This window comes from Daldinia childiae, assembly GCF_008694065.1.
Source record: "Daldinia childiae strain JS-1345 chromosome Unknown Scaffold11, whole genome shotgun sequence".
In the NCBI taxonomy this organism is placed as follows: Eukaryota; Fungi; Ascomycota; class Sordariomycetes; order Xylariales; family Hypoxylaceae; genus Daldinia; species Daldinia childiae.
Genome location: NW_022984652.1, coordinates 115217 through 141859, shown reverse-complemented (window position 1 = coordinate 141859; position 26643 = coordinate 115217). Strand labels below are relative to the sequence as shown.

General features: G+C 45.2%; 8 protein-coding genes across 8 annotated transcripts; 3 read left to right on the top strand and 5 right to left on the bottom strand.

Annotated features, from left to right (window-relative positions):
* Positions 1-80: 80 nt before the first annotated feature.
* On the bottom strand, positions 81-1640 carry GL218_08045 (Type-1 glutamine synthetase 2; the record flags this gene model as incomplete). Its single annotated transcript, XM_033584834.1, has 2 exons — positions 81-1114; positions 1217-1640. 2 exons carry the CDS (start codon positions 1638-1640, stop codon positions 81-83), a joined length of 1458 nt encoding a protein of 485 aa, XP_033441050.1.
* Positions 1641-4278: 2638 nt separating this feature from the next.
* Positions 4279-5291, top strand: GL218_08044 (Levodione reductase; the record flags this gene model as incomplete). The annotated part of the gene is made up of 3 exons (XM_033584833.1): positions 4279-4340; positions 4405-4546; positions 4641-5291. The coding sequence occupies 3 exons, from the start codon at positions 4279-4281 to the stop codon at positions 5289-5291; spliced, it is 855 nt and encodes a 284-aa protein (XP_033441049.1).
* Positions 5292-5607: 316 nt separating this feature from the next.
* On the bottom strand, positions 5608-7481 carry GL218_08043 (Methylisocitrate lyase, mitochondrial; the record flags this gene model as incomplete). Its single annotated transcript, XM_033584832.1, has 2 exons — positions 5608-7001; positions 7076-7481. 2 exons carry the CDS (start codon positions 7479-7481, stop codon positions 5608-5610), a joined length of 1800 nt encoding a protein of 599 aa, XP_033441048.1.
* A 1353-nt stretch (positions 7482-8834) lies between these two features.
* On the top strand, positions 8835-10476 carry GL218_08042 (Citrate synthase; the record flags this gene model as incomplete). The annotated part of the gene is made up of 4 exons (XM_033584831.1): positions 8835-8882; positions 8987-9171; positions 9226-9924; positions 9984-10476. 4 exons carry the CDS (start codon positions 8835-8837, stop codon positions 10474-10476), a joined length of 1425 nt encoding a protein of 474 aa, XP_033441047.1.
* Positions 10477-12982: 2506 nt separating this feature from the next.
* On the top strand, positions 12983-13745 carry GL218_08041 (uncharacterized protein; the record flags this gene model as incomplete). The annotated part of the gene is made up of 3 exons (XM_033584830.1): positions 12983-13156; positions 13212-13433; positions 13500-13745. The coding sequence occupies 3 exons, from the start codon at positions 12983-12985 to the stop codon at positions 13743-13745; spliced, it is 642 nt and encodes a 213-aa protein (XP_033441046.1).
* Positions 13746-14453: 708 nt separating this feature from the next.
* GL218_08040 (putative glycosidase crf1) lies at positions 14454-15933 on the bottom strand (the record flags this gene model as incomplete). The annotated part of the gene is made up of 2 exons (XM_033584829.1): positions 14454-15048; positions 15122-15933. 2 exons carry the CDS (start codon positions 15931-15933, stop codon positions 14454-14456), a joined length of 1407 nt encoding a protein of 468 aa, XP_033441045.1.
* A 1607-nt stretch (positions 15934-17540) lies between these two features.
* GL218_08039 (putative glycosyltransferase family 2 protein) lies at positions 17541-20473 on the bottom strand (the record flags this gene model as incomplete). The annotated part of the gene is made up of 4 exons (XM_033584828.1): positions 17541-18682; positions 18750-19200; positions 19347-20009; positions 20066-20473. 4 exons carry the CDS (start codon positions 20471-20473, stop codon positions 17541-17543), a joined length of 2664 nt encoding a protein of 887 aa, XP_033440932.1.
* Positions 20474-23326: 2853 nt separating this feature from the next.
* On the bottom strand, positions 23327-24781 carry GL218_08038 (uncharacterized protein; the record flags this gene model as incomplete). The annotated part of the gene is made up of 2 exons (XM_033584827.1): positions 23327-24263; positions 24324-24781. 2 exons carry the CDS (start codon positions 24779-24781, stop codon positions 23327-23329), a joined length of 1395 nt encoding a protein of 464 aa, XP_033440933.1.
* Positions 24782-26643: the final 1862 nt, after the last annotated feature.

Below are 26643 nucleotides of genomic sequence, written 5' to 3'. Positions count from 1 at the left end.
GGACTAGCAGGTTAGTTTAACGGCTATTATACAGGATATCATCATGCATCCAATCCAAAACAAGAGCCATGTCCCATACCTCATACCGTCTCAATATATCGTTTCAGTTCCCAATCCGTTACTGCCTCATCCCAAAGTCGTATCTCGTTTTCCCTCGTACCTCCAAAGTGATCTACAAAGTCGTCACCGAAAACTTCGCGAGCGATGCTATTTTGGCTCATAAACCTATCAGTAGCTTCCCTTAAGTTTCTCGCGAGGCGAGTACCCTGATCGGACAGGTCCCCCACATCCTGACCCTTGCCGAGAGGAGGAATCGGGATCTCGAGTTTCTTCTCCACACCGCGCCAGCCGAGAGCTAGGATAGCCGACATGACAAAGTAAGGGTTCGCATCGGCACCTGGTACACGAACCTCGAATCGCGTTGCCCCAGGCTTAGAAGTAGGAGGCGCGATGAGTCTGACAGATGCAGCACGGTGTTCCAGGCCCCACGAGACGGTCACGGGGGCCCAGAAATTCTCAACCAACCGCTTATAGCTATTTATGGTAGGCGCAAGCATCGGCATTATATCAGGTAAGCCATCCAGGATGCCAGCAAGAAAATGCCTCCCGAGATCGCTGAGATGGGCAATGTCAGGGTACTTTGGATTCTCATCCTTCTCCTCGCGGAAGAATAGGTTCTTGCCGTCCTTATCTACGACAGACACATGGGTATGCCCGCTGTTCCCTGGCAGACCGTGCTGAGGTTTCGCCATGAAACATGGTGTAATTCCGTATTCGCTCGCAACTGACCTAACGACATACTTGAAGAGGGATGCCCGATCAGCCGTCTCTGAGATTTGTCCAAATTCCAATGCCGCCTCGTAGACCCCAGGTCCGCTTTCGGTATGCCAACCTTCTAAGTCGCACCTAAACTTGGCACACGCATCGTATACCCCGTGATAGTAAGACTTATTGAGCGTCGGCCGCGTAATGCTATATCCGAACATACCCTCGGTTAGGGGGGGCAGCGCGTGTGGCGGGTTGCTGTTAAGAAACGAAGCGACGGAGGGAGAGGGCGAGTCTGTGGTGGAGGAATTCGAAGAAGGTATCTTGAATTGGAAAAACTCGATTTCGGCTATATAATGATTGGTATTTATAATACTTGGAATTTGTATGGGGATGAGAAATAGAGGGAAAAACAGAGGGGTGTTTAATGTCGAAGGGGAGCGTAACTAACCTCCTGCCATGGCATTGTAACCCTTCTTTTCGAGCTTTTCTACGGTAGTTCTAAGCAGCCCGCGTGGATCGGCGCATACAGGAGTTGCGTCGTCATCGAAGAAGCTAACTAGGAAGAAAGGAACGTTGTCTTCCCAGGGAATGCGCCGGAAGCTATTTAGATCGGGCACGGCTATCAAGTCGCGATAACCATTCTGCTTGTTGCTAATCTTGAGTTCTTTTCCATAGGTCCTATCGTGCATATCCCAACCGAAGATGACACTACAAAACCCGAAACCTTCTTTGGCTATGGAGAGGAACTTCTTCTTGGACACGATCTTCCCTCGTAGCATTCCATCGACGTCTACTCCTGCCAATTTTACCTTGGTATCATCCTTAAGGAGGTCTGGGAGGTTCTCAACTGTAACGCGGGGTGGTTGAGACATGTTAAGGAAGAGTATAGGAGAGTAATAATTCTGGGTTAGGTCGTAATTAATAAAAAGGTAGAAGGAGAATGAAGAATTGTTCTCTGCATACAAGAGGAATTGATTCAGAATTCAACCAAGTCTGCGATAGAATAGATATAAATATAAGTTAGTAACAAGGTAAGGTAAAGTATATATAGATAGGTAGATATAGATAGGTACTTGAATATGTATATGGACGGTGAGAGATGTAAGAGGTAACACCAAATGGAGGGGTAAGAAATATTCGGAACAGATTCAGAAACAAGTTATGTACCTACCTGTATGGAACATTGATTAGGTACCTCGTAAGGCTGAAGAATGCAATGCGTCAAGTAAAGATCGATCCAACTTTCAACTCTACGTAGGAGGTAGGTACCTTGCCGATACCGAAATATATATCGAGTGTTTAATTTGATTGGTAAAAGATAAGCTTCAATGCTTCAAATGGTATTACAAGCTTTAAGATTTAAAAAAACATCGGATAAGAAATCCCTGTAAGACGGGTATTTCCATTATGTAGCTACGTAATAAGTACCTTAGTACCCTATATTAATATCATATATCATATTTTTACTACGGATTATAAACAATTCTCCCTCGTGCATTACACCCAACCTGCAGATTCATTTTACATCGTGATCATCTTTTACGGTAGTACATACACGACGATGACGTTACACCGGTTTAACTTATGTGAGGCTCTCTCATACTTTAGGGCTATTATCCGAGTAAGATACCCGTCTATAACCACCCGCTATTTTCCATCTTACCGTCGTAAATTCATAAAATTCAACCCAATAGAGTGAGTTTTATGAAGCTTCCGTTGCGTGATTTTAGTCTTATACTTATTCAAGTATGTTTTTGGATATGTCTGTCAGCTGACATTTGATGTATGCCCGAAACTATTCAGACTCCCGCCCTTCCTCGAGCGATCCTCTTTCAAGACCAATAGTATGTTAACATATACATATAATAGGACTCGACGATCTAACCTAGATCATGCAAAGCAATAAATTGCTACCAACAATTAGCTTTAGATGTCCTAGATGTCCTATAGTCATCCCTTCGGTATACTTAAAGGATAGTGCAATATCACCTATCACCTATACCAGGTCGACCCTCACAACCAATGCTGACTGGCAGCTGCGATATCCTTGGCCTTGGATTGCATTATGCATTTCCCGACATTCCTACCCTGCCGCGTGGTTCATTCTATTATCGGCATGATGACTCAATATCATCAATAACGAACCCGACCCGACGGAATGGACAAGTGTTACATAGGTAGGTAGTCATCAACTCACCGCTTGAAAGTAACAAGATATACCAATTGCGGAAGCTCCCCACGAATCATGAACCGAGAATTCACCAACATCTTTCCGGAAAACATAGACGTATCGGTGTGGAGTACCATGTTCAATATGCCTTACTTGCGATCATCTCCTTCGATACTTCTGCGGGATCTGGCGGAAACAGATGTGATCTTCAATGGCTTCCGCCTTTCTTAGGATATGATGCAAGTGACATATCCGTGCCATATCCAAACGGTTTCCGGCGGACTACTACCCAGACCCAGACCCGGACTTAATAAAACCAGCATGAGGACGCACTGTATCATTAGTATCAGTAAGCTTCAGATTCCACAGGTATTCTACCAGGAGTAACCTAACTCCCGATTTCTTGCTACATATGCCGGAGGAAGTAAGAAGTTCTCTCAACTTAAAAGTAATAGTATTAAGATAGAAAGGTCGAAGCGAGCTACCTACCTACCTATGTAAGCTATGACTTTACCGATATCTCATCAGTCGGAATCAGCTCCGTTCTATTTCTTTTTATTTATCGTCTAAAAAGCCCCCGTGACTATTATCCAATCAGTCAAACCCACGTCAAGCTGTACAGGCTGTACTAACAGACCCGGTTTAGCCCTTAAGAGTTCTATGTACATTTAGTGTCAATATAAGGCATAAAAAAAACGAACGAAGTGGACTTGGACTATGTATTATGAGATTATATCAAAATGGATGCCGATCACAACCTTCAAACTATATAGTAAGCACCCCTGATGCTGTGTGTTTGTAGCGAGTGGCCCAGGACCCAGGTAAGTAGGCAGGTAGGGTACCTCACATGAACAATATTATATACGTAACGAGGTACCTTTATTATAGATAACTGGGTAAGTAACTTCCAAGGTTTATGCTGGGCAGTTCGTGATAAGACTATGTAGTCTTATCACTAACATGCCGCCGTTGTCGGAAGGAGAGGGGTTATTGTTACTGAGTGCCCCTCCAAAATTAGTCCGGACCGATAGGTCAACAATGGATACATGGAGCACGAGTATTAGGAGGTAGTTAGTGGACTATCGGCCTAGTGATAACTATCAGTCTTTAATATTGGCGTCTTTCGGGATAGCTGATAGACTTTTGTCAAATATTCGAAGCGGATCGATTCGATTCTGTCTTCGACATCGAGTCATCCCTCCAGCCCTCCTCTCGGTACTATAAACTGTACCAGGATTAATTACATCTCGTATCCTGCTCAATAAACTCCTCTTCGCCGTTTAAACGAGCCCCCCCCTATTAAAAAATCAAGATAAGTCGGGTGGTGGAAAAAGAAAAATATGGCATCTGAGAACAAGGGTCGTCTTGCTGGCAAGAATGCCATAATCACAGGAGGTGCTGGGTATGTAATTCCTATCTTACATACAGGTCATAGGCTAGAGGACTAACGGAAATTATCTGCATAGCGGAATTGGTCTCGAAACATCGATCCTCTTTGCCAAAGAAGGTGCCAATGTTCTAATAGTCGATATTTCTGGCCCGGCATTGGAGAAAGCCAAAGCCAAAGTCTTGCAGCTAGTACCGCAAGCCGGCCGAGTGGAAACAAGAGTATGTCGTCGCTACCACACTATAATGCAAACCGCAACGTAGCGGTAGTTTCAGCATCGTAGATTAACATAGACGTCTAACCCCCCCTTCCCAGATCTGCGACGTGTCCAAGGAAGACGATGTAAAGGCAACGGTGGAAGCTTTGGACGCGTGGGGCGGGCTCGACGTCATTTTCAACAACGCAGGTATCATGCACGCCCGAGACGACGACGCGGTCGGCACGCCTGAGGAGATATGGGATCTTACCATGTCGATCAATGTGAAGGGCGTGTGGTACGGATGCAAGCACGCAGTGCTCTCTCTGCGGCGCAACAAGAAGACGAAGGGCAGCATCATAAACACCGCGTCCGTCGTCGCTCTCGTCGGCTCTGCGACCCCGCAGCTGGCGTACACTGCGTCCAAGGGAGCCGTACTAGCTCTGACGCGCGAGTTAGCTATCGTACACGCCCGTGAAGGTTTCCGCTTCAACAGCTTGTGCCCGGCGCCCTTGAACACGCCGCTACTACAAGATTGGCTCGGAGACGATGTACCCAAGCGAATGCGACGCGAGATCCATTTCCCGTCTGGAAGGTTTGGTGAGGCTATAGAACAAGCTCAAGCTGTATTGTTCTTAGCCTCTGATGAAGCTGGCTTTGTGAACGGCCACGAGATGGTGGTAGACGGCGGCATGAGCAAGGCGTACGTCACACCGGAGGGACCACCTCTATCTGCTCCTACAAACAATGCTTCGAAAACTGAGCTATGATTGGGGAGGGAGCTTCGTAATGCTTATAGCAAGGAAGAAAGTGAATATGTTATGCCACCGTTAGGGTGAGCTTCTACCTAGTTACCTTAATCAACTATGCTCCTTTGGCTATATGAGCTATATCTCGTCTCCAGCCTTACCCACGTAATCAATGATATTTTAAAATCCAACGAAACCACCACTTTATGCGTGACTAACCATACAATCCGCCGGTGAAATAAAGAATGGACAAAAGAGGATGCCTAGACTCCATCGCTATAACGCGAACGATCAACATATAAAATAAGCAAAGATAACTTCAGACGAGAGCAGCACTCTAGTTGAATTGCCCTTCCGTATTTCCATCTCCCATGCTCTTGCTCGAACTGCTCCCACTTTGGATAGCACCTAGAATTCCGTCGATATAACTTGCGCCGCTCCACTTCTGATGCGTCAAAACGTCGCAGCCAAGTTCCTTCTCGCGACGTTGTACGAGGTTAACATAGGCCAACATACCATCCTTCTTGTACTCCTTAGCAAGCTCGTTTGTGATGGTAGCAGTACTGTGCAGGCCCGCCAACGAGATTAGTTGTAAGACGAAACCTTCCTTGGCGATGTCCCAGATGAAAGATTTGAGCTTGGCGTCAGTGAAGCCGTGGGCCATCCAGTTAAACGAAGGCGATAGATTGTAGACTAACCCCTTGCCAGGAAATAATTGCCTTACCGTGCGGCCGAGCTTAGTGGCCACCTCGACGTTTGGATCGCCGGTTTCGACCCAGAGGAGATCTGCGTAAGGCGCGAAAGCAATAGCTCGTTTCGTAGCGGCTTTCATGCCCGCGCGATAGTGATAATACCCCTCTCTAGTGCGGGGGATGTCCCAGTCAAAGACGATAGGCTTGGCGGCATACTGATTCGCGATCTCACGGCGTTTCGTTATGCCCATGTTTGTGTTTTCCTGGACAGCTCTTAGGTATGAGTCTATCTTATGTTGGGCCACTCCTTGAGATTTCAGCTGCTCGGCGGCGGCCTCGTCAAACGTTATTAGCCGCGTTTTCTTTACCCATTCGGCTTCAAACGCGTCTATCTCCGGGCCTGGCGCGCCGGCAGCCTCCATCTCTTGTAGTGTTTCTGCGAGAGGGGCGATACCCTCTTCCGCAACGCCGAGAATTAACTCGTGGTCTCTTACGTCGATTGCGCTGGATATAAGCTTCCCACTTTCTGAATCGGTACGCGCGATGACAAGATTTTCTGAACCCATAACATCCCATTGAAAGCGCGCGGCGTTGAGACGGTTGATGTGTTCGCCTATAGGTACCAAGACTTTACCTGCTAAGTGACCGCACTTCTTACCGCCGTGCAGCTGATCCTCAAAGTGAACAGCAGCAGCACCATTTTCGGCGAATAATTTAGCAAGCTTTAGTACCGCGCTTAATCCTCCGTGTCCCGTATCTCCATCTGCGACGATGGGGCGAAGATAGTCGATATACGGTGTTTCCTTCCGGGCCTCTGGTGTCATCTTCCGCCGCAAATCCCATTGCTTTCGATCATGCATTGACTGTGCCTTCGCGAGACGTTGGACCTGGTTCGGTACCGTGTTATAGGGATAATCACCGAAATCCGGCGACACTTCGTTCGTGCTAGTGAGGACTGAGGAACAGGCCCATCCGGAAATATAGAGTACTTCTTGATGCGGCGCTTGTTGTGTCATCTGTACGGGATCGATTGCTCCCACTGTTCACCAAGTTGAGAAATGTTAACTTGTGGTCTTCAACACACGAATAAGTCATAAAAACGAGTAAACATACTTGTATGTATCGGCTCCCCCTTCGCTTCCCTCTCCTTGATCAGATTGAAAAGTTTCCTTGCCATTACCGAGCTAGGATAGTTTTGAAGCTGTGAACCTCGTTTTGACACAACATCGGCGGGAGTATATGGCCTCTTAATACCCTCATATCTAGGCGATGCCCACCATGCCTCGACATCTTTAATCTGCTGCTCGTAGAGAGCGTCTTCTGCTGCGCCAGATTTCTTAGTCTCTGGTAGAAGTTGAAATGAATCGGACGGAAGTACTGTCGTCACGGGAGGGTTGACTGGAGGCAACGACATTCTTGCAACCGTAGAAGAGAAACACCTTGCTGAAGCGATACGGACTGAGTGGTAGGGAGGGAGCGTAGCTCTTCGAGGAGCTCGAATCACCATTCGACGAAGCATCGCGACGGTTATCTGCTGCAAGTTGATTATTCAAGTCTAAGACGTCACTAAGCAACAATATATACAAGAGATCCGATTAAAAGACAGGAAGAGGGAAAAAACCTCATTTCTATATGTACCTACAAGGGTAACAATTAGGATGTTGAAGCTATAACCGAAAGATTTTTGGAATTAACAAATCCCATGTTTGGCCGATAGCACCCGAACTATTCTTTCCCCGCGGTCGAACAAATGCCCGTTAACCCCAACTTACCTAAGAGGGCTTCTCTTACCGGTCTCGGTCTAATGCTGGATAGATCTAAAGCGGGTACCTCCATGGGGTATCTTTTTTTTTTTTTTTTTTTTTTTTTTTTTTGAAAGAGGAAGTGAAATATACAACACCACATGCGCATATAAACCTATTATTAGGTAACTCGGCCATGTATCTGCTACAATCAACTAGCTCAAATGCCCCTGACGGTAAGCCGCGGCTTCTAATTGTTTGCTTCAGATGAGGTCATCAATAATGTACCCAAATACCATATCTGCGTATAAGGATCTAACTTAAATGAGTAAAATCTGTTATTTTATTAACCAATTGATTTATTTTAATATTCTTTCTAAGAGCACACTCAACAGAGAATATACCCGCAAGACCCCGAGCCGAGATATCGGTTAACCCAGATTCAAAAGTTAAGGAACCATCAAGTGGTTGGTTAATCCTAGGGATTCGAGGTCGGTTATCTACATGTGGTTACATATTGGTTGCTTACATGTTAGTTACATTTGTACATCGTTACCCTACGTGCATCTTTGCATCCTATATTTTATTTTGTTTGCCCGTAAATGTGACATGGTCTTAGAATGGACAATTGTCAGCGACGGGCAGCGGGCAAATGGGGTCGATGAACGGGTTTCCTCGGTTATGCGGGGGAGGGGTTACTAACCTTGCTGCAGTCTGGAGAACTTATGTACGAAGTATATATGTGCCTGGATATGTACCTAATCCACCTAGCTACAGCAGGTACGATACTTACATGTAATAGGCAGGTTAGAAGCGTTAAATGTACCTAACTTTACCCAGGTCTTCCCCCACATCAGATCATCTTATCTCAACGGTTGGAGTTAAGAGAGAAGGCCCGACGTGCTTTCTTGTTACTTTTCTATTTGTCCTGTTATATTTTTATATATTTTGTCTTTGCCATTGACAACTTACTTCTTCTAACTTGCGTCGGCGTTTTAGAGAATTGGCCTTGAAAATCCCAACACATTCTACTTGAGAACAATTTCTACGTTGTTCGATTATATATTATATATCTTATATAGTTATCTTTTCTAACTCTGTTCTAACAAACTCTCCCGTCTCGTTTTAACATGGCGATGAATATTAGAACAACGGCGAGAGCGCTGGGGGCTTTAAGAGTAAGTAGTTATTCAGGAAGCCAGACACGAATCTCTATATATACAGACATAGAAATATATATCCAATGTTTCGCCTATGTTTAGCTAACTTCGATTGTAAATAGCCGCGTGCCACCCCGGCGATAATTCTCCCCACGGTTAGGTCGTACTCTTCCTCGTCCGAGCCCGACTTAAAAGAGACTCTAAAGGAAGTCATCCCTGCCAAACGGGAACTTCTCAAGAAGGTCAAGGCCCACGGGTCTAAGGTCATCGGTGAGGTCAAGGTTGAGAATACAATTGGTGGCATGAGGTATTGCCAGCACCAACAATATACACTGATTTCAAAGAGCTAACATTGATACAGAGGGCTAAAGGCCATGGTCTGGGAAGGCTCTGTACTGGATGCGAATGAAGGAATTCGATTTCATGGTCGAACGATAAAGGATTGCCAAAAGGAATTGCCCAAAGGCAAGACGGGCACGGAAATGCTCCCGGAAGCTATGTTTTGGCTCCTCTTAACCGGCAAAGTGCCTTCAGTTGGTCAGGTCCGCCAACTATCGCGTGAACTCGCCGAGCAGGCTCGGCTTCCTGATTTCGTAAATAAACTTCTTGATAGCTTCCCTAGGGACTTACACCCCATGACTCAGTTCGCCATTGCAGTCAGCGCTCTGAACTATACTTCGAAATTCGCCAAGGCGTATGAGCAAGGCTTGAACAAGGCCGACTACTGGGAGCCCACATTCGACGATGTCATTAGTCTTCTCGCCAAGTTACCTACGATCGCAGCCAAGATATATCAGAATTCCTATCGTGACGGTGGTGCATTACCTGGCGATGTTGACCCCGAACAGGACTGGTCCTATAACTTTGCCTCTATGCTAGGCAAGGGTGGAAAAGAGAATGAAGACTTCCAGGACTTACTAAGACTATACCTTGCCCTGCATGGAGATCACGAAGGCGGAAACGTCTCAGCTCACGCGACTCACCTTGTCGGAAGTGCCCTAAGCGATCCGTTCCTGAGTTATAGCGCAGGCCTCCAAGGCTTGGCCGGACCTTTACACGGGTAAGTCTTCTAATTATTATATGGCCCATGTGCGAGACCTAATCAGCGATACCTCACAGACTCGCCGCGCAGGAGGTTTTACGGTGGATTATCCAGATGAAAGAAAGCATCCCAGAGAACTACTCTGAAAAAGACGTTCACGATTACCTGTGGTCAACACTCAACAGCGGTCGAGTCGTTCCAGGTTACGGGCATGCTGTTCTTCGCAAGCCCGATCCCCGCTTCGAAGCTTTGATGGATTACGCTGCCAGTCGTCCTGCAATTGCTAGTGACCCTGTATTCAAGCTCGTCAAGGCCAATAGCGAAATTGCTCCTCAAGTTTTAACTAAGCACGGGAAGACCAAGAACCCCTACCCTAACGTCGACTCGAGCAGTGGTGTTTTGTTCCACCACTATGGCTTCCACGAGACACTGTATTACACGGCAACGTTCGGTGTTAGCAGAGGATTGGGGCCCCTAGCTCAACTAATTTGGGACCGTGCTCTTGGCCTACCCATTGAGCGGCCTAAGAGCATAAATCTAGAAGGAATATTAAAACAGGTGGAAGCTTGAATGAGTAAATATGTAAGGTCGCACTTCTTTGGCGTTGCTCATAAAGCATTTGAAGCATTAGATTTTTCAACGACGGCATTATACTCATGCTTATCCAATGATGACGATGTTCCTCTCGGTCGCTTACTGTAGCATATGCTACATATGTAAAGATCCGTAGCATGAAAGTAAAGTTGCCTTAGGATTAATGTTGTAAGAATTTAGATTTGCCTAAGGTAAAAGATTGTCAGCTTCGTAACTGCAAATGGCTTTCCTTGCTCGATTAAGAGATCATTTGAATTGATACTGACCTGAGATGGCATGAATCTCAGTCATTTTAGGGCTATTGTTCATGCAGTATGTAAATGGTTCGTGTACGGTCAACGGTAGAATCGTGAAAGTCATCTCTGGCTATTCGAGTCAAGTTTTCGGTGTTGACAAATACTCTCTACAAGTGTTATAAGTCGCTTGAAGAAAAGAAGCATACAGCAAAGAGACATACTCTTGTGCCCTTTTGGTGGCACGACGTATGTTGTACGCTTTACCTACTTCGCGAGATAGCTTCTAGCCCCTCAGCGGGGTGAAAATACGACATTGACAGCTCCGACCATCGAAAAGAGCTAATCCAGGGCTTTACTGGCGTGCCCATGAGGCCATGAGGGGAATTTATTATATTAACTATTAACCGCTAACTACATCTCGGTTACTGGATCGTCTAAATTTGGATGCTACGGGATGGCGAGTGCTACGAAGCACTGCTACTACATTAGGTACGTACAACGTTCTTACGTCGTCTTCGGTATCGTTACAATGGTATCACGTCAGGTGGTCGAGACAACTTCAGCTGACAGTCCAGATCATGCAATAAATACATACGTCTGTCTATACGACCATACGGGCCGTGATCTGGAAAGTTCGGACTAGAGCACGTCGTCGAGAACCAGCTCGTCGAGGAGATGGTCTAGCCCGCGAGACGACTTTTTCCAGTTCAGACCGTCGTTGGGGGGAGGGCGAGAAGCTTTTTTTTTTTTTTTTTTTTTTTTTCGGAGCTGGCTGGATGGAACTACGACAAGAAAAATACGGACCCCCGTTTCCATCTCAAATCCATCCTTGGACAACACGTGTAGGCGGCATGTAATGTATGTATATGTGTCTTGGGCTTAGCGCGCATTTCTTTTCTGTTTTTGTTTTTTTCCCCCTGGTGCTCGCCAACGCGGCTAAAGAGGTTAAAGAGGCTCGAAAGGCCAAATAGGGAGATTGTTCCAATGCTGACGATCAAAGTCCTACACGACCCGAGCGTTCTAGCCAAAAAGCTTGCTGACGGAGTCGCCCGGTTCTCGCTGTTTGATAAATGTTTCTGGATTCATCAAGGCTCGTCACGATCCCCCCCCGTTTTTGGGATCCCTCAAGCGCTGTTAGTTCCCGTTGTATCCTTTCAACTCGGATGGTCCTAAGAAGAGTTAGGCCTGGCGGTTGACGGTCCGATGCTTCGACTTGATATCGTCTGGTCTACGTTCGAGACGCCCTAATATTATAACTTTCTACCTAGTGGGATGAAGGGGTTTGCCGGTACTTTTGTCCTTTCTATTCCTAGGTCTCTATCTCTCTCTCACACACTTCTTCTTCTGTCTCATTACGTAGGTAGGTAGGCTGGCTGATATTGGCTCTTCCGTCTGACGTAAATGCACTTCGTTATTACACTCGTTTATGATGCATTCAAGCTATAGTTGATGAAGCCTAGGTAATATATCAATACCCTGTTCTGACTCAAAATAGTATCAGCAGCCATGTCTGTGTCCTCACGCACAGTGGCTCCACGAAGGCGCCTCGCCCGTTCGTTGGGACCTAGATTTCCATGCGGTCTAGATTGCATATACCCAGCATCTTGTTTCTGGAGCCTCCATCATTCTTACCCTACCCGCGGGTTCGAATCGAATTCCACATAGTTGGACGGTGAGTTGCTTCAGTCCCGCATCATGTGGTTTAGCTTCTAGTATCGGTCAGGGGTTTGGATTTGCTGATGCTTCTATAAAAAGAAATCCGTCCCGAACCAGCGGAGTAGCTATAACAGCTAGTCTTCCTAGTATTAATTTGATTTCATCTATTCTTCCATGACCGTCAATTCAACCGTAAATTTATGGATGAGGCTGGAAGGTCCATGGCTAGGGTCGAGCTCATGGATCGCGAGGTCTAGGTTCGCATTCTATTCCCGGAATTAATCAGCGCGTCTTCTTACGATTTCTCACGGCTTCCCATCATGTTGTCTAGAGCGTCTTGGGCTGCTAGAGCCTGTTCCCCGGGCTAGTCGGGAGACGAGTTCTAACCATCAGCCTAGGCTCCAGGGTCGAAGCTAGATAGCGGGTTAGAGATGACGACGGGAAAGTTATAAATATACGACCTCATCCACGATGAAGTAGATCTTTTCCGTATCAGCACAATACAGCAGATTCTCCCAACCCAATTTAAACCTACTCGTCTATCAAAACCCTCATACAAGTCCCTTTTACCTAGATAAATAACAATCATCATGCGATCCTTTGTTGCTCTACTTACTCCGGTCCTCGCCGCGGCCACTCCCATCGGTATCATCGGCGGAAGTGATACTCCTAAGCCAGATGAGATTAGCATCATCAGCGCTTCCGCCAGTGGAAACGGGTGCCCCCAGGGAACCGTGACTTCTGACCTCTCGACCGACCGAAAGGTAAGGATTTTAGTTCTCTCGATAAAGCCGGTTCTATGACTAACCGATCATCTAGGTCATCACCTTCGGTTTTGACGCTTTCCAGGTCTACACCGGACCTGGCACCAAGCAGTCGGACAAGTCCAAGAACTGCCAGCTTCACTTGAACCTCAAGTACCCTGGAGGATTCCAGTTCGCTATCGTCGAGTCTACTTACCACGGATACGCTCAGCTCGAAACCGGGGTCACCGGTACCTTTTACTCGACCTACTACTTCTCTCAGGATGCCGCCGCTACTGTAAGTATTCTACCCCTGACTCCGCTATTACATCCTGGATTTAAGGATCTCACTGACACATATCAGACCACCACGAGGACTTCGATCGACGGAGGCGGGCTCTGGGCTGATGGCCAGGTATACACCAAGCAGGACCAAGTCCCGACAGCTTCCGTCATCTGGTCTCCTTGCGGCGCCACCGGAATTCTCAACGTCAACAACCGCATTGCGCTAACGTCGAGCAACGCGAGCGCCTCAGGCCAAATCTCCGACGACGACGCCACAGTCGCCTTTACCCAGCAAGTGCACGTCAGCTGGCAAGCTTGCAAATAGATGAGATGAGCAAAATTGAGTAATTTGTAGAGAAGGCTGGGTTGGGTGGACATGTAAGGCAAGATACTAAGAAGAGAGTAAAGGGGAATGGGGCTTGGTTACCTGACGAGTAAATCACTTGTACATACCTCTATAGGATAATCCAATCACCTCTTTCAAACTGGAACCATTGGCGAGATATCTTTGTACGTGCTTCCCGTGCTATCTTCATGTCTCTATTTTTGAATTATAGATAAACTCAGAACACATGTAAGGCTCAGTATTCTCTAAGATACTTACTAGGTATCTTATTATTAATCTTCTATACAACACCTACGGATGCCAATGTCGTTCCTAGAAGTAGACAGGAGATTTGATGGGTGGATCGTCCAAATTATAATTGAAGCGATTCCGTTTTAGCATCGACTAGAATTACAGAAATGCAGTGCTTTTATGTCATGTAAATTTAGATAGATGTTAAGAAATCCAACTATCGGGGTATTGAAAGATTAAAAAGCACTCATGATCCTATCGTAGCCAGCCGAAAACGGAACATCTCCTGCCATAGCATATTCCCTACTCTTTTACTCTTTTATCAGAGTTCTCGATGCAACTGCCTCGAAATTATCCCGACTACATTTATTTATTTAGTCACCTTTCCCACCCTTATAAACCTAGCAATAGCAAATATCAAAGTCCACCTCGTCCAGCCATTACAATCCAGCCTTATCATCGAGATCCTCCGTAAGCTCCGTACGGGTTGCCTTGGGGTCCCGGAGACCCCAATTGGCCAGGTCCGTTGGAGGGTGAGAAACCGCGGTTGATCGGAGATGTAGAAGTTGGGGCCGGAATTTGAGGAGTTGGGCCTGAACCTGGACTATCTCTGTAAGTGCCCATCGTATCGTCGCGAAGTAGCGGCATGGCGGCACCACTTGAGCCTGTCGGATCCCAAGCTTTCTCTGGTGGGCCGGCAGAGCTTCCCGGAGGCGAATCCGATATGCCATAAGCCGTACTAGCCATTCCGCTCTTGGAGTTGTACTCGGCCCCATCGAAAGCGAGCGCGTCAGGATCTCTCCCTTCCTTCTTGAACCTCTCCAACTCTACACGGTCTTGTTCAAGTCGCTGAGCCGCAAGAGCAGCCTCTTGCTGACCACGACGTCTCTGCTTGAAATAATAGAAGATCAAAGCAGCCAGAAGAATAGCGCCAACTCCACCTGCAGCGGCATAAACGCCGGATTTGGTGCTAGAAGGAAGATCATTCCATTTATCAGAAAGTGACTTCTCTGGTTCCTTGTTAATATTCTCAAACGCCGTGGAGTTTCCGCTAAATTGTGCAAAATTAGCCTAAACCAGTCGTGACACACAAGGACATATTCCCGCCTAGAAAGCAGACTTACCTCGCTATTTTAATGCTCTCCCAGGTCCCACTATGGTCGCTGTAGGAATATTCCTTACCGGAGGAGTAGTCTTCGACAAGAGCACTCTTCACGTACATCGTGTGCGGTTCGGAGTAATCCGTAACTCCACCAGCCCATTCAATAACTCCCTTCGGTGCGTCCGGATCACCACCGGCCCAGATACCGAGACTGAGCTTCATCGGCGTTTGGGGGTAGGTTAATGTGTTATTGGCATCCTTGGGCAACAACGTACGGATGAGCCCACCGTCTAGCCACCACTCTAATTTTTCCTTTGTCCACACGCAAGTGTAGTTGTGATAATCGTCTAGCACTCCGCCATTGACAGGATGATCTCCTCCGTTTTTCCAGTCCTGCATTCCTTTTCCAAAGTAGTTAGAAAACGCATGGGTTGCATTTCCTCCCTTGAATTCCCAATCGACCTCGTCGAGAACATCGGAAGACCAAACAATGGAGCTGATCACACCAGTACCGGATGCTGCTTTCAATAGCACTTCTGTTTTTCCAAAGAAGAAATAGAAATTCGAGGTTAGGGTTACCGATTCGCCTTTCTTGCGCATCGTGAAGGCAGCCCCTGTATCAGGGTTGTAGTCGACAGCTCCGGCAGTCAAATTGAACACATGTTCCGGTGGCGTAGCATTGAAATTGAACATATGCATTGTCCCGAGAGCTGGGTCTGGCGGGCAGGTCTTCTTCATGGGATCGCAATCGGTGTATAACTGAGCGGCGACAGGAGATACGAACACGGAAGAGAATAGCGCAGCGGCTAGCATCAAATATGATTTAGCCGACATCGTGACAGATGATCGAGGACTCGGCCTCGGGTCGTGATAATTAAGCAATGGAGCTATATAGTCAAATAAATCAACTACCTCCTAGAAGATAGCGATAGTGCAAAGCGAATGTGGTAACCCCGTTATACCAGCCAAGGGGTCGTGAGTAGATAATCTTTATAATCTGTTGCAACCTACTACGAGACTATCTCGTCGACCGCATAGTCTCTAGTAGTAGGCTGGTTTCTAGAGTCGAAGCGGTGATGATAGCTCGTAAGCAAGCACTTATATGTAGGAGACAACGTCGCCAAAATGTTAAATTGCTCAAACTAGAGATTAGATAGTAAAGATGATATAGGTTATATATGTTATATACGGATTAGGTAGGTAGGTAAGAAGTAAGGATCGTGGGTATCGTGTTTCAAGTGGTTGATGGCGGAGTGATGAAGGAGTGTGTGATGCGTAATTTTAGACAATTGGTTATTAACAAGACTTTTCTAGCAAGCATTGATATAAGCATTAATGAGTGACAGAGAGATTTAAGTTGGATAAGTGAATGAACGGAAGAACGATTCAAAAAAAAAAAAAAGTAAAGAAAAGCCCCTTATTCATTCATTTCGTCCTCCTTTATTTCCATGAGGGACGCGGGACGCGACATGCTGTGAAAGGGTCAAAAAGGAATATGGACCTAATGTAGGTACCTAGGTACTTACGTAGAATGTAATTTGAAAGTTACATGGAAAAGGGGGCTTCGCTAACCAGTCAAGATCAATTAACGCCATCAATTAAAAGCCAAGGCGGCTAGCCAAGCAGCGAAGCAACCCGGACCCACGTGTAAAATGTTAGATAAGGTAACAAGGGACCAGGGGTATTTGCCGATCTGCAACGGGCTTCGTTCGATGCTATACTTATTAAGGATTAGTTGATCGGCATCGATTAAGCTAATCGAGGCGGTCGGCTTGTACCTAAATGTAAATTGCCCAGTAATTTCATTTAACCTCTAACAGATGACGTAAGTATATATACTTCTCACATAGGTGGAATTATATACCGGATAATAAGTAACGCTACATATATAGACCTAATGATGTCTTAACCATATCAATTAAATACTTAAATACATGTATCCCTTCGGCTACAGACATAGCAATATGTATTGGATCTACACCAATAGATCGTGTACCTTTATTGTTTGTTTATGCGTACCTAAGTACCTTATATACATATGTACCTCATACATATACCGCCTAGATGTGCCCAGTCTGCCGGTGCTTCAATGAAACAAACACGCTTATGCAAAACTACCTCACACGGGCTTAAGTTGAATAATAAATATCCTATCTTCGCGTCTTGTTCTTGTACTATTACTACCCGTACTATTACTACCCGTACTATTACTACCCGTACTATTACTACCCGTACTATTACTACCCGTACTATTACTACCCCTCGGAAACTCATGTTGCCTAGATAACGTCTAACCGAGCCATTCAAGAATTAGTAAAGAAAAAAAGGTAAATCTAAGCTTGTTTTATTGATTTCATCCTTATTTCTGAGAAGATTAAGTAGGTAACGATAATTACCATAATTAATATGTAAATATAAAAATGTACGCATACTATGATCAGTTACCAGGAAAAGGTCATGAGAGCAGGGTTGAGTGCAAGAGGTAAAAGGAAATGACTGCTCGACACGGTAGCCATGGGTAAAATAGCGACAAAATCTGTAATACGCCAGTCGCTCGGAATAAAAGGCGCAACAGCTATAATGATCATTCCCACGATAGAGAGTAGCGAGAAGATCATAGAGAATTTAAATTTCTTTATGACCCTTGGAACCTCGATGAAGAAATTCGAAAATTCGGCCTCTTTTGATGTCGCGCCCCAGCTCATGTCGATTTCGAACATATGACACAATAACGCCTGACTTATATGGAGAGACAACCCTCCTAGAAAGATAGCTAGAAGGGACGTCCACTTGAAGTTTTCATATAGGGCATACGCAAGTGATCTTTCTCCCACACGGTATCTCATCATGGCTAGACCTATGTTGCCGAGGCCGTTGAAGACGATAATGATAGAGAACCAAACTTTCCAAGAGTCGATATAATACTTATCCAGGTACCCGTTAAACCAACCCACTATGAAATAGTTGACCGTAGTCATGATCCATGCTGCGCCGATAGCATAATACGTACCGATGTATGAGAGGATCGTGATTTTGGATGTCAAGCGGACACTAGAACAGAGGAATTGACGAAATAAAGGCGTGAAGGGTCCCTTCCAAATCCACTGCCGAATAGGATGGAAGAGCAGTTCGTTGCATCCGTACGCATACTTCTCCCATCGGGCTAACTCGTCATAAACGGTCAGAGAAACGCCTTCTTTGAAGCCCTCTCCAGCCCATGCAGCAAGGCGAATAATATACCCGCGGCACTGCAGGCGAAGGGACATGTCAAAGTCTTCAGAGACGTGCGATTCAGACCAGAACTTTTCGTACCCATCTTCATCTTCGTACGAAACCTGCTGAATTGCACTCCATCGTAGTATAGCGTTATGGCCGACGAAGGGGGCAACGTCGCCGTTGGAGACCGTATACCTAATGGCGCTATATATGAGGTTCGTGAAGAATGTAATGCCGTTCTCGAAATATGTATGGACGACCTGCATAACACCGGAAGAGAACTGCATGATGCCAATGTCGAGAGATTGTTCCATCTCTGAAACTGCATCTAGAAGACAATCGGATGGAACACGTGTATCTGAGTCGACTGACGTTATGGTTAGTCTTCTTAGGTCGAAGCCAGCATTCTAGAACGGTCGGAATAGGGTACATACTAAGGAGAATATAGTCGCCGACACGAATGTTACCATCAGCCCAAGCCCTGCCATCCTCTTCGAGAACCTCTTTCAATGCTTGCTCGTAGGCGAAAGCCTCGTCTATCTGTGACCATCCGGGGCCGCGATGGTACACTGCTAGCCTATCCTCCACCTTGCAAGTGATCATAAGTCCGAAATTCATATTAGAAGCTTTCTTAAACTTGCCGCGGCGCAGGAATCCGTTTTCGCCGTGCTTAGGACGGGCTACCCAGCCTATGCTATGGCTGGCATAGAAGTCGATACGAGCCATTCGCTCCTCCTCAGGGATAAGCTGTAAACCGTCATCATTGATAAACAAGTTTGCAGAGCCACCTTGCAGCTCATATGTGCTAATAGCACGCTGTACGGATCTAACGGTGGGTTGGATGACACCTGCGAGACCTTCTTTGTAAACTGGACATTGTACGGTCTATCGTCGATATGAAGTTAGGACGTTAGCATCGATACATCCAGAGGGGTACCCACGCTGGGGTAAAATAGCATCCAACGAACATGATAATATGGTGTTATTACCTAGAAAGAGGAACACTTTTGTAAGAATAGGTACGTACTTACAACATGTGGTAAGGTCACAGTTGCCAGCCGAGGAGGTGGCCGGGCAGAATAGTATTTGGAATTGATTGTAAGCTGTCGGATAGGCCCGAACATCTGGGACATGCATCCGACAAGGACCTGGGCGAAGAATAGGGAGAAGAAAACTTGAATCGGGAATAGAACTACTAGACCTAACCGTGCAAAGCTGTCGTCAACCGAAACTTCAATAGCAAGCTGTCTCCAAGCCGCGCCCAGGGAAATAGTAATCAGTATTATGACGATAGAAACGAGGTACGTGTTTAAGAGATGTACCGGTCTCTTTTCGGGGTCGATTTGGCCGCTCTCCTCGTCTAGTTCGATTTCTCCAGAAAAAAACTGTGGATTTTTCTCTAGATTTTTCTCCCCTTCATCGTCGCTAATCCCGTTACGTTGCCAGACCAATTCCATCAACTCCGACTCGATGGCTTGAGCTCGTTGAACGAGATGTAACGCATCATTGTCCCAGACGACCAGCAACGATTCTGCTGCTAAAAAAGCTGCAGACTGGTGCTTTCTTGCTCTTGATAGCTCGTCAATTGATGGCATGATTTGAATTCGAAGGCCATTTATTAACGGTACGTCCGTAGCGCCGGGGGACCACGAGAGGAATGTCTTGATGACCCTGGAGTTAATAGTCATGGCGCACTATGAATTATTTAGTAAACACGGTCTTGTATCAGATGTTGGAAATAAAGCATTACCTCCACGTTAAGAGCGGAGCAAGCCATCGCGATTGTCGAACTCGTTAACGAAGGTGGACAAGTCAAGTATTGCCCCTTTCCCTTACGGAGGAGAACTCCCTCCAACTCTCCACTTCCGTCGCCAACCCAAAGATGTGAACACTGTTGTTGATATAGAAAATTTACCATAACCTCGTGCTTTATATCGTCCAAAAAAACTGTTCCCGTTATAGATCGGGCAGAACGCTCAGAAACCGAAGTTCTTGATGAACCATACTCCAACGGCGCAATAGGAACGGTGAAATCATTCAAATTTATGAGCCCGTTAAGAACCCTTTCTGCGAGAAACCCCCTACTTGTCAACTGAGATGATCTTTTCTTTTTTTCGTCGATCGGCCGTTTCGCCTTAAAGTAACCAGACAAGCCCATTCTGCGAGTTGCGCTCTAGACATAGGGATATATTTTATCGAACCGAACGAATGAAAAAAGACCGATTACGTGGGTTAACCCCTCAGGACTAAGCAAAATCCGCAGTTTTGATGAGAAAAAAGGAGCGTCGTCTGTGGGCCGAGGGGCGAGCAGGTTAGCATGTTGGTAGTTAGTAAGGGAAATGAAAGCGATGATACGTAATAGCAACCGTGGCATAGTTGCGCCGCGAAACCATTCATGTTGAAACCGCAGCATGAGAAGAAGCCTCACTACACCAGCGATGAAATATGAAGAACTCACAACAGCAAATAATTCAAGTAACTATCGTCGTGAAGATGCCAAGCGGAGATTCGACTGGCACGCGTATAATCTGCGCTATCCGCATAATAGGGTGGCATCACTCACACTATAGTTGGCCTTTATACCAAGGCCAGGTGGCAGCTCTTAGAGAGATATCTAAATAATATCAGAGCGTTGGGTATCATAAGAAACGAGAAAAGGTAGTAAAGATGAGAAGGATAAATAAAGATATTTGAGTTGGGAGAAAACTTTACTCGGAACTTCACTCGGACCTTGGAAAGATAATATTGAAACACTAGCGAAAACTGTACTTGTTAGTGCGACTTCAATAGTATGAAGTGGCTTACGGTCCAAGCAGTACAGATTAGGGATATCAGGTTGCTTTGAACTAATAAACTCTAATAAACACTTACATATAACCAATGGCTGCCACATCAACAACAACAATATACGCTAGGTAATTTCAGCCGCAGATAACAGCAGACGACTAAAATAGAGGCCCAACTGGTTCTAGAAGCCAAAGTAATAGATCTGCGAATCATTTTCTAGTGCCACTTACTTCTACTAGACCGTTGTGGTGGACAGACGAAGGGGTAACTCAATTTCCCAACTATTACCTATACCAAATTCCCTATCAAGGTGCGTTGTAGCCAAGGTCCGTATAGAGAGTTACATGAGACCGTAGCTGACTGCAGTTTTCTGATGCTACATCATGATAGCAATGGACTCTTTCTAATACTACATACCTACATAAGTACCTTGGAGTTGGGGTCAATACAGTATCTTCTCGGCTCATTCTTCCAAGATATCAGGTACCTAAGTGGTTAAGTAGGTATTTACCTAGATAACAACGATTGAGTGGATTATCAGCTACGCCTATAGAGAATACAGATAGCATCGGGCCGAGGCTCTGACAACTACAATACAGGTAGAAAAGGAACGCCGTTCGGATAATGTTGGCAAGATAACGCGAGGTGGCGGATGTCGCTTAGCAAGGGCAAAGAGGATCTAGGCAAGCCAACGCCGATGTGCGAGGCAATATATTGATGCTGAGCTAGGTCAGGAGTCTGGGCCTTCGTGGCTGGCATATGCAGTTCTGGCAGATATAGCTGCACCGACCCTACGGGCATAGAGGCGCATTTTCCAATAGCGACGCAAACACAAGCTCCAGCTTCTTCCAAATCGAGCCGGATGGCCGATGTATATGACTGCTGTGTGATGAGGCACATCGTCATGATGGTTACGATACGGTTGAAAGTGAAGAAGACGTGATATGATTGGCGCACAGCCGAGACTTATGCATACTGCAAGTGTTGTCATCTTTCTCGTATTCCCGGCGCAAACTGCATACGGACTTTTCGATATCAGTTCTTCTAATAGGTGAGCGCACCAAGTATCTTACCTATCTACGACCTAGATGCGTAGCAAAGCTGTAAGCTACGGTCCGATTCATGTCGTATGGGTTACATTGAGATGCTTGGTAGATAGCCACAGCGTTTCGGACTATTTGTTTGTGCCATTGACATCAAGCATGGCGCCTAGCGGTAAGCGGCAACTTCCAGAAACAGAGATAGTCCGGTTCGTGATAGCTGCTTTAGGATGATCTATATGATGCATATACGAAATGAACAATTATTGTGATAGATCATATTAGTCGTATACTTCAAATTATATTGCTTACCTACCTAGGTACCTACATTCTCTATTGCGCACTTTGAAGCGTATAGATAGATATATTTAGCAAAGTAATAGAAAGTGGCAAACTAGGTACCTAAGGTACCAAACCTATTTCTAAAGTCGAATCTTATCAATCAAAGATAATGTTTGTTAGATAGTTCTTAACAAGGATCGTTTTTTTTTATCTCGGTAATCCGGCTATTCACTATTGAGCTATTGATTGCCGCTGGAGTTATGGAGCGTTACACCGCAGCAAGCCCCCATCGTCTCCTATTAACCACCTCCTAACCTACCTACATGTATAGGAGGTATATTCTCCAAACCTCAACGGCCTACCTCCTTATAGTAGGTACCAAATACCTACCTAACCTACCTACCTTATGTACCTAGGCTAGATAAGTAAATATGTAACATATATTGGAATTAAAATGAAGTCTTAGCTGTCAAATAATCTCTATAGCGGAATAGTACTCTGACAATATCGTCTATGTCAAAATATAGTAGATGTTCTAGACGCACGTTCGAACATTGCGGCTGAACTTGCCTCGACTAGTCGAGACTTGAGAAGCTAAGATGGCAGCTTAGCAACGTGGTAGTTCAGGGGTTAGTGTCGATCAACTGAGCACGTTCTCGGAAGCTAAAGCGTAGCTTGACATGACTACGAAAGCATTATTAAGTACCTGGACAAAGCGTCTGCAATTGCAAAGTCGCTATTAAAAATTTAAGGTATACCGACCTAACGTTCTGTGACATCTAGGCCTTCGCTATATGAATAAACATTATGATGTATCCGTAATACCAAGAAATGTCGGGTGTGCTTATCTTTCCAAGCCTTCTCCTACTTAGAAACCTGAATAACTTCGGACGTTTACCCAATTACAACTCCTCGTTCCCGTCGCACTGTTGCCACATGATAACCTTGCTTACTTCCATTGACGGGCTGGTCCAAGTTGGTAACCACGAACTCTGTGCGTTCCAAAAATCTTTCTTGGTATTGGGATTATTGTCAATCCACGGCTTGCCGCTCTGTGAATCCTCGAACCAACCGTTAGTGCCACCAACGGCGACATTCAATATTAGGTAGAATTTCTGGTCAAAGGGGGTGCTGAAACGTCCCGTCCGGGACCAAGAATCCACTAAACGTGAACCGTTGCTAGTAGCCTCAGGGAAACCACCACGTCTCCAAAGCGGTTCATCAAAATTAGTGTAGAGGACCTGCAGGAGGCGGGAGTTGACATAGGTGAAGAGGTATTTCTGAGACCACTCGACGCCGAACGTATTGAAACCGGAAGAGTATGTTGTATGCAAAGCCTTACGCTTTACATTAGTCTTCCACCACGCGTCATTGTTAGGATCTGGTCCCCAGTGTAGAGCCGACGATACGATATCGTTGCCTCCTTGACCGTATGTCCAATTGTTCCCTCGGCTCTCCATAATATCGATCTCGCCGCTAGCTGGCCAAGGCCCGTATGTATCATTGACGGGCATCATCCAGATGGCCGGCCAGAGCCAATCTCCCTCGGGAAGTTTAGCGGTAACTTCAACGCGGCCGTATTTGATAGTTGCTCCTTTCTTGGTATGAATGCGGCCAGATTTAACAGGGGGGACGATGGTTGCGTTCCCGACGGTGGTATTCGTCGCAGCTATGCAATCAGATGGTTCTTTGGAAGTACATGTTCCATCTTCTATGAGGTTGATTAGAGAATCTTTAGTGATTAGGTTTGCATCTTGAAGGGTTGGCTTGATGAAGAGATGGCCGCCGTGTACATAGACATTCTCATCACCTCCGGTAGTCTGTTCAAATTCGCCATTGCTATATAGGTAAGCTGTTAGTTTCAACAAAAACATGAAAACAAATTATATTTCGCCTTACCCAAAACCACCGACCTGGACCTCTTTTGTCCATACGTTATCGTTGAAGGTCGCAAAATTATCTTCAAGTACTAAGCAATAATTATGCTTAGCGACGGATCGTAGCCCGTCCCATACCAGAAAAGCAGATATGCCCAAACCCACCAAGAAACCCGTAACAGGAAGAATAGTAACCCATTTCTCTCTGTGGTCTTTCTTCTTGAGCCAGGGCTTCTCTACTTCCTCTCCTTTCTTGAGCCTTCGTGAGTGAAAATACCGTTGCGCAGCTGGTCGCCTATTAATACCAGAGCTCTCACTAGATGCTGGGCGCGAGACTGATGACGACGCGAGAGGGTTTGTAGGTCCTACCCGACGTGAATGTTGGGAGCTTCCTACATCGTCTCTCGAGGGACTCCGATCTGTATTAGGTGTAGGTAATGTTGTTGGGTTAGAAGAACTACCAGCTTGCTGTTGTTCCATCTTACTCCTCGCAATTTTTTAACTAATACCTAGGTAATATCGAATATGGACCTGAGAGTAAAAGAAAACTTGAGCTCAAAAATAGTGAATGATAAAATAAAGAGAGAGGCGAGAGACTGCGGTCAGAGTCAACTATATTATTGAATGGCGATGGAGGACTATTTATAAGAGAGCAAACACAAAATATAGTTGCATGATAAAACATATATAAGGTTAAAGTACACTATACGTACGTGCTGTATCTTATCACGGACGGTCATTGTGCTCCTATCTAATGTATGCCTAGATGTAAGCAATAGGTAGGTGCTACTACATAGGAGGTAGGTAGGTACATGTAGGTAGTTCGTAATAGATACTTTATATTTTGTATGGGCACGTCTAGAAATGCAGGTACATCCTCTTCATCAGTTACAACCAATAAACTACCAGGTATATTTCCCTCCCCTCCTCCCTTGAAGCTTTAGACGGTACCTAAAGCTTAAAGTTAGTAGCCGAGGGGTCCCGACTTACCTATAGAATTAGTGTAGTTGACAAAAGGTGGGGGAGGTATGTTAGGCGTAATAAGATACGGACGCTAGCCTGAAAAGGTTATCTGCTCAACTTTTATCACCCGTCATCTAGGGGAGCTAAATAAGAGAGCTAAACAAGGGAGCTAAATCACTAATATTGAAAGTGGCGTTTTATCATTGTACTGATGATGAGATGGTTAATAACAGCGAGGCTAGACTCTAACGGGATACGATTAATGAACGCTCTAGATAATCTGGTGGCTGGCTAATGTTCGATGCATGGTTACATTCTAGCTATTGATAGATTACAGAGCGGATGAAAGAATTCCAATGATTATTGTCGCATGCATCGATGGTATCGCCCAGCTGATAAATGATTGATGGCCAGACTTTTATACGTAGTACCGTGCTAACATGCACTTATCCGAATTCAAGCATCGAGCCCCTTGTCGCTTATCTTGATCGTATTGATAAGAGCTGCATGGAAATTAAGTAGAAGTATTCGATTCATCCGAAGTATGTCATCCGAAGTATGATGAGACGAATAAATACTTAGTTACGTCAAGTATAAACTTCGCAAGCTTAGTTTGGATTATAAATAAATTTAAGAAACGGGATCTTATCTAAAGTTATCTAGCAAGACTAAGGTTTAATCCGAGATCATCTAGCGTATGCGCATTGAGATCTACATAGGTTAGGTTCCTCCTAACTTGGGCATTATGTAATAAATAACCCTCTTCAAATAAACGTCACTAAACTCAACAATGATTTTATGGTTGTTTGTATTAATATCTGTAAAATTAGTTACTTTCATAAGCTATCTTTCGTAAAAAAGAAAACAAGAAAATCAATTCGTGCATTATGTTTTTTGTACAAATTAGTTACCTATAGTCACTACCCTCATGATCTTATTCTGAATAGTCTCATGCATGAGTATACTTACTTTAAAACCTATAATATTAAAAAGGCTCATAAGAGTCACAAGAACCGGTCGATACTATTACTCGCCTTTCAGACTAATTCAGATAGGGACATTTTGAATCTACTTTACTAAAAAGACATGCCTAATAAATTTCATTATGTTGATTTTATTTTTCAGTTATTAAATTTACACGACGCTCTCCCACAAGGAACAACTTTTAATTAAATCAAGTAAATATTTTATTATCTCAAACGTTATCTTGTATGTAAATATTTGACACTATAGGTGACACAGTGATGTCGCAAAGACTATCTTTCTAGTAGAACCGAAACCTCATTTCGTACCGGGTTTACTCCAGCTAGTAAACATTTCAATTAGACGGTGACAATATACCCTTCTCTATTCAAGTTATTGGCAATTTACAATTATAA